Source organism: Trichoplax adhaerens, genomic scaffold (assembly GCF_000150275.1).
Source record: "Trichoplax adhaerens TRIADscaffold_3 genomic scaffold, whole genome shotgun sequence".
Taxonomy (NCBI): Eukaryota; Metazoa; Placozoa; class Uniplacotomia; order Trichoplacea; family Trichoplacidae; genus Trichoplax; species Trichoplax adhaerens.
The window spans coordinates 2,781,953-2,796,094 of record NW_002060945.1 but is presented as its reverse complement, the minus strand read 5'-3'; the positions used below and the strand labels follow the sequence as shown (position 1 = coordinate 2,796,094).

Sequence of the window (14,142 nt, the reverse complement as noted above, 5' to 3'; positions counted from 1 at the left end):
GGATGACCAAGCCATACAATTACTGAGCAAATAGGCCATCATCTATTACAATGTATTTTAAACTCCCATACGGAATAAAAATTGCATTTTTAGATTTTTTAGAATATATTACGTAGCATGCAAATGCCCATCAAAAAATAATTCAAGGACATTTTGAGATATTAATTTTTTTGTGGTAAACTTCAGGTATTGGTTAAGCACCATAACAAGCACGAGCTAATCATATACATAAAATGTTATTTAGCAAAATTCAACTTAAGCAAATAACATTACAGCTACTCTAAGCTAGAAGATCACTATTAGGATAAACATTATTAAAAGTTCTTACTTGTAACAATTATTTACTACCATTGCCAATTCGACAGTTCATTTCAGATGACTTGACAAGATTTTTATGCCACGCAAGTCAAACTCTAGTACATTGTTAGACTAGTTGTATCAACACCAACTTTGATGATTTATCTTTGTTAAGTCGTAAAAAGAATAACGTTGCATTACCTAATCTCCTATTATTATAATACCATCTATAGGTAGAACTTTATGATGACTTCTTTTGCGACAAGTTGATTTTGTCTCCCAAGCTTAATGCCATACCCTATTGAGCAACATGCGCAAAATTTTCTTACATTGTTTGTCTCTTTTGCAATAGACCTTATTGATATTAAAATTATGTGCGCATACATAAAAAGTATGTTAAATTTTTACCTGACTTTTAGCTCTGATTCGAATATGACCAGTAACAGGTGTTTCAGACTGATCAGCTGTTCTCTCAATGCTTACATTAGCTAAGGCATCCTCGCCAAATATGCTCTTTGCGTACAGATTTGCAGCCAAAAAACCGCAATCGCCTTTTAATGCCTACATGATAAATTGCATAAATTGAATGGATGATGCAAGAGCATAAACTTAAACATATGTAACAACTGACTTACCGTATCTGAAGTCAAACACTTCATATTTGTCGAGGCAATAATATGGTCGAGATATTCCTGTATGTCAGTAATATTCGAATTAACAGTAACCTATATATTTTAAAAACGAACTATTCGTTAGTCATTGAGAACAACATATAGATCGTCATTCATTCTTAATCCACAACCTTGTTTTCCCATTCAAATTCCGCCCACATTTGACGAAATTCAGTATCAGTGCATGTTGCTGGCATAATGTAGTCCATAATATCGATATGTATCTCATTAAGTACGACACAGTTGCGGTCATGTGCCGTTCCACTAACATCATACACTAAAAATACACAGGTAAACATTAGCCAAGTTATTTTAGTAACTGTAACGCAAGCTCAACGAAATCGGTAAAATTGTTTAAATGAAAAATTACCAATATTTCCAAAAATTATTCCGTTCTCAGTAGAAGCTACTTTAATATTTGCCTGGATGAATTAAAAAATACATTAATAGGTGTTGTGATCGAACAATGGTCAACCCTACGTTTGTCATACTTTGATATTACAGAAATCCCGTGGTGCTATGGTAATTGGAACAGGTTTCTCGACGAGTTTTAAATCACCTGCAGCATAATAAAATGATTTAAATTTTTATTTACTAGAAATTGCTACCACCAACTATAATTTTTACATAGTTAGCGTAAATTGCTAAAGATCTAGAAATTGTCATATGTTACCTAACGTAGCTAATTCAAGGGTAGTATTTTGTAACGTATCTCCAGTTTGATTTACAATTAGTACATCCAACACAATATCGTACTGATTAACATAAATATAAGCTTCAGCATAAACAGGATCAGAAAAGCCAGTTAATTGATGAACCTGAAACAAATAGCAAATGCTTAATAGCAGAAATAATAGAATCATTATGTACAACATTAGTTATTTTTACGCAACCTTGTTCAATTGGGAGTCAAGTGGATTATCTTTCTTAGTTGTAGTACTGGTTAAAGCTTTTGAAAGACTCTCTTCAAATTGATTCTACAATTAGCCGAGGACAAAAAGTAAGACGATCATTACAATTATTGCAAGTTGAAAATGTTACTGTTAAATGTTTATGAATACCTCGCCTAAGTCATCTTCAGATGGAGCAATGATACTCATAAATGATATTGGATCATCTGCTTGTACACGTACAACTATTTCGTCAAGATCCTAAGAAGAAGCATTATATCATCTTGAGATTTTAAGCATTAAAAATTAGATAAAAGCTACTAAGGAGGAGGTACCTCTGGTTTATCTTCTTTACTGTCTGATTGATTAGCAATCATTTCTGATAAAGATTTTCTACACTCCTTTGTAAATATATCCATCATTAAATCACTTGGTGTTGATAAAACTGATATGCAAACCGAGATTCGATCAAAATCATCATCATTGATAGCCTGCAAAATAAAAGTACATTTAGTAACATGGCTAACATCAAATTTGCTACCATTTAATAAAGAACTTTAGGAAAATTAAAAAATGTACCTTTTTCGGTAATCCAGATTTACCGAGATGAAGAATACCCGCCATGTACAGCATAGCGCTAGCAGAAAATCGCTAATAAAGAAGAGTAGATTAGTTTGTAATGGCAATTGTAAGACTGTGGAATCAAGATTGCACAGCTTAAGCGTAGAAAACTTACGTTCTTTCTAGCAGTATCTTCACATAATTTACTGTAGCGTAAAGTTAGTTTAGTTAAAGTTGTAGCCATTGTTGCTCCAACGAAAAATTCACCGTCCATCAAGTATTCTCTCAATCGTGGACTATAGTATGAAATTAATATGTTTAAGTTGAAATAGTTTAATATTTAGAGCCATAATATTTAAGGATCCACATAGCCTATTAATATACCGTAATTCCTTTTTCGACGATAACGCACTAATAGCTGCTTGGGTAGCGTAAGAACCATCGGCAGTAACTAAATTTTGACCAGAAGATTGCTGTGCAGTTTCTTTAGTTTCACTTTCTGAAACTAACGTAGAAAATAGTATACATATTCTGCAAATATTTTCAAAGAGATATGAAGCTATAAGATAATAATTTTAAATAATTTATAATATCGGTTACCATCACTGTCAGTTGCCATCTTCAATTCACTATCAACTAATGGAACCTGTATAAGTGTAGATGGGTTTATTAGATAGTGTCTTATTGTTAAAGCACTCTAATTTGGGTACAATACCACTTACATCACCAAGGCCTTTTTTAATTTCATTCATCACTGACTCACATTCTTCCTGTGTATCGCAGTACTCACCCAACAACCAGATAGCTGCTCTATGAACACTAAATATGTAAATTCAATAATATTTAGCAACTAATTTATTGAATAAGTTGTGTTAATATTCGTAGTGTACCTAGGGGTGCGTATAACTTGAAAGGAATCAAGAAGCATATTCATAACTAATGGTTTGATATGTTGGAATTTCTGCATAGCTTCTCTCATGAAAACCAGGACATCATTTCCAGCAACTTCATCGCCGTCACCCAAAAATTCTACCAACTACCATTGAATTTATCTGTTAGTAAATACTTTTTAAAATCTGTTATTGTCATAATCAAGCTTTACCAGTGGTATGACGGATTCAGCAACTTCAGGGTATTTAATGCTACAGGTATGCAGCGTACGAACAAGTAACTATAAAAGGTAACAGATTTTGTACAGTTTAATTTTAATATCGATCCATTAAATTATAAGACGGGAAAAATTAATAGCGTACATGACGGTATTTAGCAGCATCTTCTTTTTCAGTCGCATTCATAGTTTTCGTTATTTCTTTTTTCAACATTCCAACCACCTATTCAATGATATCAATATTTAGAATAGTTCATTAAGGAAATTATAATAACAAATTGTTGAAATATCACGTTAAAATTGCATACCTCCTCAATAGTTTTCGGAGTGATTAGGTCCATAATCAACTGTAATGTCTTCTTTCGTACCTCCATATCTGGAGCGTTAAGAACTCTCAAAATGTCCATTGTCAATTCCTAATTTAACAGCAACAATTGTGATAAGAGTCATGAACTTGACATAGCGTTGCTTCAAAGCGCTAACAAAGTCATTTTAATTGACAAATACGTAAATGATGATAAATATAGTATAAACCTGAATAATCTTGACATAATTTGGATTCTTTCGTAATGAATTTAATTTTTCCAATACTATTAATTTAACGTTATTGTCACTTTCTTTAACAATTAATTCGATATAGCATGATGCTGCAGCCTAGAAATATAATATTATTACGTTAGCTTTCACAAAAAATACTACTTTTATTAAGATGATAGGGAAAGGAAATTTACCCTAACTGCTGTTGGAGCTGATGATAATGTTACTAATGTTCCAGCAGCTTCATAACGGACTGCGGCAGAATTTGAATTCAACAAATTATAGATACAGCGAATAAATCGTGTTCGTTGGCTAGGATTGCTATGACAAACCTAAGAATAAAGTTGGCCGTAAAATCATTTCCGTAATACTTATGAATATTGATAGCCTAATTGTTAATCTATAATTTCATGATCAAACCTTATAAACGAGCTCAACAATAATTAGCTGAAGAATATCGCCAAAACTTCCAACTTGATCTATGCAAGAGCTTAAATACTCAAGGGCACGATCCTTAATTTGAATATGAATCGTACAATAAGGGGTATTATTGTTAGTATTATTGTAGTTGTGATTCTAATTTCATAAAATATCACTCTGACTTTTCATGATAAGCACTAGAATATACTGTATTGCGTTGCATAAGGTTGAAATTACACACCTGATCGACGTGTATTAGCATCATAAAAGCATTTCGTTTGCATGAAGCATCTTGTTCTCTTTCCAAAAAGTCGTGTACCAATTCAGGTGCGTCAGGAATGAGATAGTCAAAATTGCTATCCAAAAGAATTTTAGAATGTTAGTACAGCTATTTCTGCTAGCATTCCTTAGGAGTATTCTTGAAAATTTAATTTACGATACGCTATTCATCCTTACCGAAAAATAGTATATATCGCCATGACTGCATTACGCCTGACGTAAGCATGTCTGTGCTCTAAACAAGAACGTATTGTAGGCATCAAAGGCTCCAGAAGCTCTGCTTCCTAATCACCAGATTGTTGATATGACATAACGTAAAACATTAGAACGCATAAATACGCTACTTTTTCAGTTATTATCTTTCTACGAAGACAGCATAGAGCAGGTAATCATTAACACTATTCTCTATGCATTATATCTGCATCAGTGATGTCGGAATAAGAGTACTATAAATATAAGACTACATTAGGCCTATGGTAGGATTAACAATAATTAAGTTATGTAGCATGATATTACGTAGCTGCAATACCTTCAATTTACATAAAAATCTAAGAGTAGATCCTCGTACGTATTCGTTTGGATGTTGTAAATCCTACAAAAAGAAAACAAACCGTCATCAATATGAAGCAAAGATACTGTATAACATTACCATGTACTGTAATGCTATCACTGTATTAAGCGACTTTTGCACTCATTGGAATTTGATAACAACTGAATACATTGTAGAAAGGTAACAATTTTCAACATCTTTTCCTTAACAATATAACATTAGAATAGAGCTTCATTGCTAAAATTTCTTAAATTACGTTTACAAATACAATAATGAAGAAAATGAAGCTTGGATAATAACTTACTTTTCTATAAGCGTCGCAAACTAATATCATTTCATGTAGTAATTTTCCATCTGGAGTAGTCTTTGGCACAATTTCCCAATACAATAAGAGTAATTTTTTAATTTTATGATCCTGGCTGGGCATAACAAATCTCATGATAACCATCAGTAAATTGGGCAATCTTTCACCACTGAGAATTAAATTGATGATCTTCTTTAAAGCCCGAATTTTTGCTTTGGTATCATTTGATTCTAAAGATTACGGAAAGGATATTACTACTGATATCAATTTCTAGACAATTTACAGTACACTCTTTTATAGCAAAAGAATGAAGTATAATCGCTACTAAAGTGAGAATTAGTAATTATTTCAATTTATGGAAGTGATTGATTGATTGATGGTTGCAAAGTATCCGTTTGCATTGAACCGATTTGGCTACCATACTGCTGTTGATATTGAATCATACATTTACGATGATGGAAAATTTCTATTTTGATATTATTATGAACTAGTAGACATTTAAAGACAGTAGCAATGCATGCTTCTATCTATCACGATTGTATTGATCATCTAACCAGTATGGCAAACAATACGTAACTCCTGTTATGGCTTTAAGACTAGTGGTAAAAATTACAGTATTAATCTGAGTGTTGTCGTGTAGAAAGTAGCAAAGATAATATTTCAAATGATCCATACGTAGGATCATTTGAAGAGTTTGGCTCGACAGTGCTATGACACTATCCTAGCCAACTGTATCGTCATTCAATTGCATGTCATAGACTGAAATTCTTGCGTAGCCAGATGAAAAGCAAAGTGGGTAAAAAGGCCCCACATTGTCAAAACTACTCTTTCAATCTTTTCTTCATACAACTGTTCATAAGAGAATGTTGCCTTCAGTCTCAATCCTTCTTCTTCTTTTACGTTGTAATGAGTATAAAAAAGGGTCGAATAGACAAAAATAAAATGAATCTTGCCATTGGTTAGACACAGACTCACTGTGACAGTCTTTATCATTGACTTTTCCTCTTTTCGTCCTGTCTACTCTACTTCATTACAACAGGTTAAAGCATAACCTACCTAACTCCTTCCGCAGTATCAGCTCACTTGGAGATTCAGAATCATTTTGGGAATATAACAGGGTATAACAAGGCAGTTCTGCCGACGAAGTCATGACTAACTAATTCTATCGGCCACGCTGGCAATGGAAGCCACAACGAAAAGATGCAACAGACACGTCGAAAGGGACAAAGATGGATGGTCGAGACTAGATCGTGCAGTGGGTGCCAAAGTGCCTGGCGTATGGGGAAAAAGGTATCGGAGCAGTTGGGTCTGTGTTTAGAAGTGTACTATAAGATAGTACATTTGTATGAGTTATGAAGAAGTGAACGGTATACAATAGTACTCAACGCCATCAGGGTCTACGGTACCGTCCTGTACAAAAAAAAATGACATTCCCTGAGACAGCGCGTGCTCGTGGCGAAACGATGACGTTTCTTTGCGCGTGCGTACTACACTGCACTTGGTCCCGACTTTTGTCTGTACATCTGTACGTCTAGATTATGGCTTCCATAGCTTGTTGTACAACGGACAGCAGTGGATCTAAGAAGGAAGACAGCTTAGCTCATGCAAGCTTTCGTCAATGGCGGGCGATTATTTAAGGATTAAAATCATTGTTATTAGCTAGACAATTGCATATCAGGATCGATAGACCTTGATGTAAACTATCTCTTCTAAACTTTATGATATATCAAATACAATATCTAAGTATATATATATATACTGTAGTACAGTACAGTAGGTACTAAACTGTAGTTTAGAATATAGAGTGCATATACTCTATACGTAAAATATGTAATATAGTATCAGCACGATACGCGTATGCCTCCAATGAAAATGAAAAGCTCATACGTATATGCGCCAGCTTGCGGTCAAGGAAAACTATCGGATTGTGTCGTGTGATAAAATAGCTCAATTTTAAATTCTGAATGGAATATTACAATTTATACACGTGAATTGCAATTAATATTTATTAATACCAGTGTAAAATACAGTATTTCATTCTTTGTTATACATTACAACAGTAAATTACCGTCACTCATTTTGCCCATATTGAACTACCGTATACTGTACAACATTCATTTCATTTTATTGTAGTATAAAACTTCTAGAGCCGACTAGTTTTTTTTACAAGATTTAAAGGATATATATTATATCTTTCAAGAAATACCATTGTTAGTACAATCGAATTAGCATAACTCATGGATCATACCTCTGCTTTACTATCTACAATTTGTTAAATATTGAACGCGCTATTAAATATAACGCGACAGCTAGTACAGCGACCTATCACATCAGTAAACATATACACAGTCGATCTACATCAAAGCATACATCTTTACAGGAAAAAGTCCTTTTGGAAAATTTTTCTGAAATTCCTGCCTTAATATCGTTAAACCTGCTTTATGAAAGATATTTTGCATTGCTAATTCAGTTCTAGTTACACTAGAATCCTGTAAGTCTACTTCTTCAACAATACCACACGTAACATTTTCTTTAATAAATATTAAACCATGTGAGTTTAAACCTTTCTTGCATCGTGCTAGAAATGCAATTAAATCATCATCCGTTAAATAGGCCAATACCCATTGGCACCATATCACATCATATTTTGCAGGCTCCGGGGTAAAATCCTGTAAGCCACAAGCAAATAATTCGCCGACGCGATGATCTTTGGTGGATACTGCAGATTTTTTAGCTTCAATAAGAAATTCGCCATTTTGATCAATCAAGTCAACGACTTCAAACCATTTTAATAAGAGTCCTTTTGATATCCTGCCTATACCTTTGATAGATATGCCAAAAAAGAATTAGTAATGGTTTCCTTCAACGAATGATCAACATATGAATCTAAGAAGATATGCAGTAATTCATTCGCAGTGACCTTGCTAGTGTAGAAAGGTATTGCAACTAAATGATAGAGTGATGATTGTACAGTGCACAGTCATTAGTAACAAGAAGTAGCTCAGATAAGCTAAATCTATGTTGAGAATCATGGTAAGACTCGATGTCTTAACGCTAGCTCAACCTGTCATGGCTGTAACAACACGAACTATTGTATGCTTCATTGCAATAAAGTTTGCATCAATGCAATAAAGTACTGTACATAGCTATNTTGTATCAATCTGAACATGTATATAGATAATTGTTCCTAGGATACGAGTCTCTAATATACATGCACCGTATATATAGATATGTAAAAACATACATGCACAAACATACAGCTACTGTATATTATGTTGTAGACACGTAGATATACATACACGTATGTACAGTATATCAATGGCAGATGACAACACTGTTAGCTGCCGATAGTACAGTATGCATTAAATAAATTATAGGCAAAATTACTTATATGCCACAGCATATTTTCGTATTTACTAATATGCCACTGGAAACTTCAGTAATTGCGCACGCGTAGTGGTATATCATGATACAAAGTACTGTTACTAGAGTATATATACAGTGTATAAAGTACAGTAAATCGTTCTATACACTACTGTACTGTACAGTACAGTAGTACGGACAGTGCGGTACTGTACCTTAGTGCAGCCATTAGCTGCACCGTACGGTATAGTACGGTAATAAGGCTAGTACAGTTACTGTACTGTAAATTAGGTTAAAAATGGTGATAAGCATGGACTGAGAGTGCGTAGATCGTGTCATGACTATAATGGCATATTAGTAAATTACTGAAATTTCCAATGGCATATTAGTAATTATGAAACTATACAGTGGCAAATCAGTAATTTCGTCTAAATTATATATTAACACCTTACCTGCGCCGCAATCTAATGCCTGCTTGAATTGGGTCTCCTTACTATAATCTGATATTGTATCCAGTAAAAATCGTCGAGAAGCGAATAGATCTGTCTTCGATATCTTTCCAAAGCCACCCAGCATACCATCGACAGTGGAAGGCTGATTCTGCCAGTAGGTATCAGCTATTTCATACCAATTGTCGGAATCTTCTATTTCTGCATTTTGCAACTTCAAATCCATTATGCTGGAGCAGCTTCACCAATGATGCCTAAACTGCCTTTGCATGTGCCAGGAATTTCTATTAATTCTATTAATTAATTCACTCCTACTTTCAAGTCCGACTTTATCGGTAAATTGCTCTCTTTACCTTCAGGCATACAGTACAGTACGTACTGTAGAGTCTACGCTAGACAGTACTGTACTGTACAGTGTAGACGCATCGTGTACTCTCTTGGATAGGACGGACAACAGTACAATACTACAGTACATACGGTACAATGTACAGTACATTACCAAACCGCATACTGTATACTGTACACTGTACAATACAGTTGCGGTTGCGTACAGGATCGAAAGCCCAGTAAATCGCTAAGCAAAAGTAATGTCATTACTACCAAAGATCATACTACTAGTTGGACCATGAAACTGCTACCATGGGTGACATTCATTTTTAGTACTACATTGTAGTACCACTGTTTACACTAGTACTCCACGTTCTCAGTTGTGTGCAACAGCTTTTATATAAGGTCTCGACTAGTGTATACGATACATATGTCCAACAGCAGAGAATAAACGATCCATACAGCTGTATTAGTGTAACCGCTTTCACGCTGAATCTCCAAGGCAGTTTTTTTTCCAGGAAAAGCGATAGGAAAATGTTGCCTCTCCGAGCATCTTTACGCCAAAGTGCTTCAATATTGCGCTATATGCGCGGTATTTCGCCTATGGTTGCAAGATCTGGTAAGTCTTGCCTTGTGATAGTATTTGTTATAGGTTATAACCGTTCGTTATCAATGATACAGCGCACCGACTGCATAAAGAGGGCACAGCCACCATATTGGCTTCCAGTCTGTCTGCTTTATTAGTATTCATCATGGCGCTTGATGAAGAAACACCTTGCGTTCATTTAACACTCTGTCATGAATATTAAATAATTCTTTTTTTATTGCATGCGATAGTTGATCCAATATTCTTTCGACCTTGTTACTCTTTAAGTAACGATATTGACCTGTTTCGACGCTTGCAAACGATTAAAAAAATAGCTGTATTAAAATTATTTAAAACTTCGTTTCGAGTTTCGTTTACTTGGACGTAAAGTACTGTAGGCCTGCTTCGTTTCCCTAGATAGATTCTGCTCTATTGCTTGAAAACAAACTTTCAAGGATTGTAATTGCAAATAGTGATTGTCACTCGATGTATGTTGTAATTCTGTTGTAATATAGAATAGATTACTGTACTGAATAAGTTTCAAACACAACATTGCTCTGCTCATAAGTAACATCAACAGTCGACAGTCAGACTTTCCTGAACAACCATACAGTAATTCTCCGTATTTTATTAGATGATGATATTATTCATAGTATTATCGGTAAAACATTGATTAACGGAATATTATTTGGATGGTAGCACCTATTAGTTCTAGTATTGTCAATCGAAGACCCAAAGAATACATAGCCTACGATTTAGAAAGCTATCCCAAGGTAGAGCGGATATCAGCACAACGCTTGCCTCCTACAGGATATTGGGACGAGCAAGACAGAAGAGATAAAGAGACACCTGTAAGTGGATTGAAAATTTTATCTTGCTACAGCTTATCTTCATAACTAGGCTGAGAAATGGTACATCTATTGCATGGAACTGTAATAACGTATTCATCTTTATCCTGCTACTACAGTATAGAGGTGCACGTAATAGCTTATTGCTGCAAAAGATTTTTTCAACTACCAAAAGTCTAATCGACAGCATTATACGATATACACTAACGATATACTTACGATTTAAGATAGTCCAGTATAAGCCGGTTTACGGAATTCCGTTATATACCTTTTGTAACCAATTCTATCAGAAATGTATTTAGTGTTGAATACTACAAGTAGATGAATACCATAGATTTTAACAACGCAATTTCTGAATGGGCTTCAATTATTGCTACGTTTTGACGTGTTGATGTTATACAATGTAGTTACATGAGGACGATGATCTCTTAACAATGTGGATGGTGGATGAAGTCTATCAACAAGATCGTTATACCGTGTATGTAAATTGGAATAACATTTTCGATAATTCAATTCTTGATTATTAACTGAATTGGAATTATCTACTGATTAATTTCTGTCAATGATGCTCATAAAGTCAGACGGTAAATTATTATATCAATACTGCAGTAAACAGATCTTGAATGAAGCTAGAGATTTGATAGATAAAAGATTGCCTTTAATCCATTTCCAATACGGAGACTATAGTTAGATACTTTCGTTAAGTTGTAATAATCATAGAATCTTATCAAGAACTCATCCCTACCTATTGGTATGTTTCAATTAAAAGCTTTCCTTTAACATTTCAGTTGGCAAGCATTGGGACAGTTGGTATTAATGCTTAGCCTCTTGGGTGGTGTATTTGCTTACGCATGGTGGCTAAATGTCCCTGTTACTCAGAGACATGCTGTATGTTCATGGTTATATTTGTGTACTCTTTTCTTTTTATTCTATAAAATGGTCTACGATATAATTAGCTGCATCGTGATGATCTTACAATAATATAGTATGTGTATCTGTATATCTCTTAAATAGAATACTTAGGAGAGTATAACATATATCTACTGTAGGTACCCAAGCGATATCCTGATTTATATCTTGAGCTTGGAGGGGATCCGAAGAAATTGCAAGAACAAAAGAAGGAGCAATGATTCAAACATGTTATCCTTATTCTTATCGTATAAGATGACTGTTCCTAAAACAAGGTTACGAATGCCTTTGGATCGCAAGAAATGTGGAGTAAGCTTACTAATTTTTGACCGTTGGAAATATTACACAGATGTTACCATATATCTTGCCGACAAAATGTATCATTTATCTCTTTTGCTGAAATTTAATGTAGTTATAATTTTTATATCTATAAGCAACACTAAATGCTTGTTTCGCTTACTGTCTGGCTAGTGTATGCGGCCTACAGTGCAATGAAATTTTATTGATACTATATGGAATTAAATCGCTGATTAATTATACTATCAGAATAAATCTGAAAAAAATTATGCAGGGATAAAAGTACTCAATTTTATATATGTAAATAGGAGTATTCACTTTGCAGATATACTATACAAGCATATAAAAATATGCTGCTCATGAAGATATTATCAAAAATGGAATTATACAAGGATCTGCGAACACTGTAACATAGGTAGAGCTACCAAAGTTTCCATAGAATTTATTAGTGCCGTACGCTATACTTTCTGGTGAAGAAAATCATATTCACATTGATACCATAGATGACAGGGCTCAAGCATTTAATGTTTAACGAAATATCGGAATTGAAATATTGATTAGTGCAAGCATACAAGTACATGAACAAATATATTCAATTGGTACGACATACATGTCGTACTATATCTCTAACAGCTTGTTAGTATAAGTCATACATGTGTTATAGTAAAAGAGACATGAATAGGAAATGTCCTAGAATCTGACATTGACATAATGTACATAGAGTCCTCTATTCTTTCTCAATATTTTATGCTCCTTTATAATGGTAATATTAACTATTGCCCAATACTTGGATTCAGCTGAGTTTCATAATGTACCCTACAGTATGATAAGTTTACCGATATAAGGTAGAACAATCGTTCAATCCTATAGTTACATAGAATAGGACATGCTGTATTATCTGACTTTTGAACCTGTACAATGATATTCAATGTATTGCAACTAAATTTTTATCTTTAATTGAAAGATGCAATTAACGAATCCATTTTTACAATATTCTTAAAACAAATAAGCTGACAACACTTTTAATTATACACTCAGCTTCATGTACTGTATATGAATACTCACGTAAACATAAAACAATCTAAATTGAGACCGATTTCAAGCAAATTTATAGCGAATAAGCGGATTACAGAATTTGATCAACTTAAAAGCAGTAATCTTTATACACTTAAGTTAGAGCAGATCTCCTTGGGCTATATACTCGCAAAAAGAGCTACATTATTTGCATAACTTTGGCTTCACGTATCATAATATCAGCCACTGTCCACACTGTGTATCGTTTCGTCTAATTGTCATACTCTATTACACCCATCCTTTAATACGAGTATATATTGTGCTAGATATTTATCGTACCAACTTGATCTCTACCATGGCTAACTGAAAAGCTTCAGCTTACTGACACGATACATATCTTACCATCAATCAATACATTTTCCATCTTACTACAATAAAACATTAAATTGTTAATAGTTCTACAAAATCTATACCTCTTAATCAATAAATGAAACAATTGTAATGGGTTCCTCTTCAAATTTATAAGAAATCAAATTTTTTATTTCTTTGTCAGGGCAAATGTTGTCAAGTACATATATATATATATAAAAAGACTCTAGTAGCATTATAACAAAAGTAATACGTTCTCCCAAAATTTCAAAAACTTTTTTGATATAAAATGCAGAGTAATTAGTTACAATATTGAGCCGCTACCATAATGCTAAAACTATGGTACATGATCAAATCGTACCC

General features: G+C 33.8%; 3 protein-coding genes across 3 annotated transcripts; 1 reads left to right on the top strand and 2 right to left on the bottom strand.

The window, feature by feature from the left end:
• Nucleotides 1-538: 538 nt before the first annotated feature.
• TRIADDRAFT_22765 (uncharacterized protein) lies at nucleotides 539-6,767 on the bottom strand (the record flags this gene model as incomplete). The annotated part of the gene is made up of 27 exons (XM_002110340.1): nucleotides 539-595; nucleotides 706-858; nucleotides 933-1,022; nucleotides 1,097-1,245; nucleotides 1,339-1,390; nucleotides 1,460-1,527; nucleotides 1,642-1,786; nucleotides 1,862-1,945; nucleotides 2,030-2,119; nucleotides 2,194-2,349; nucleotides 2,438-2,509; nucleotides 2,595-2,715; nucleotides 2,804-2,918; nucleotides 3,026-3,065; nucleotides 3,142-3,238; nucleotides 3,310-3,455; nucleotides 3,522-3,590; nucleotides 3,673-3,750; nucleotides 3,803-3,943; nucleotides 4,062-4,181; nucleotides 4,259-4,396; nucleotides 4,485-4,577; nucleotides 4,726-4,840; nucleotides 4,941-5,047; nucleotides 5,293-5,355; nucleotides 5,618-5,847; nucleotides 6,674-6,767. 27 exons carry the CDS (start codon nucleotides 6,765-6,767, stop codon nucleotides 539-541), a joined length of 2,883 nt encoding a protein of 960 aa, XP_002110376.1.
• A 1,204-nt stretch (nucleotides 6,768-7,971) lies between these two features.
• TRIADDRAFT_49985 (uncharacterized protein) lies at nucleotides 7,972-9,655 on the bottom strand (the record flags this gene model as incomplete). Its single annotated transcript, XM_002110339.1, has 2 exons — nucleotides 7,972-8,438; nucleotides 9,433-9,655. The coding sequence occupies 2 exons, from the start codon at nucleotides 9,653-9,655 to the stop codon at nucleotides 7,972-7,974; spliced, it is 690 nt and encodes a 229-aa protein (XP_002110375.1).
• A 635-nt stretch (nucleotides 9,656-10,290) lies between these two features.
• Nucleotides 10,291-12,657, top strand: TRIADDRAFT_63737 (expressed hypothetical protein; the record flags this gene model as incomplete). Its single annotated transcript, XM_002110856.1, has 5 exons — nucleotides 10,291-10,375; nucleotides 11,042-11,193; nucleotides 11,598-11,668; nucleotides 11,979-12,078; nucleotides 12,240-12,657. 5 exons carry the CDS (start codon nucleotides 10,291-10,293, stop codon nucleotides 12,318-12,320), a joined length of 489 nt encoding a protein of 162 aa, XP_002110892.1. The 3' UTR covers nucleotides 12,321-12,657.
• Between the last annotated feature and the right edge of the window lie 1,485 nt (nucleotides 12,658-14,142).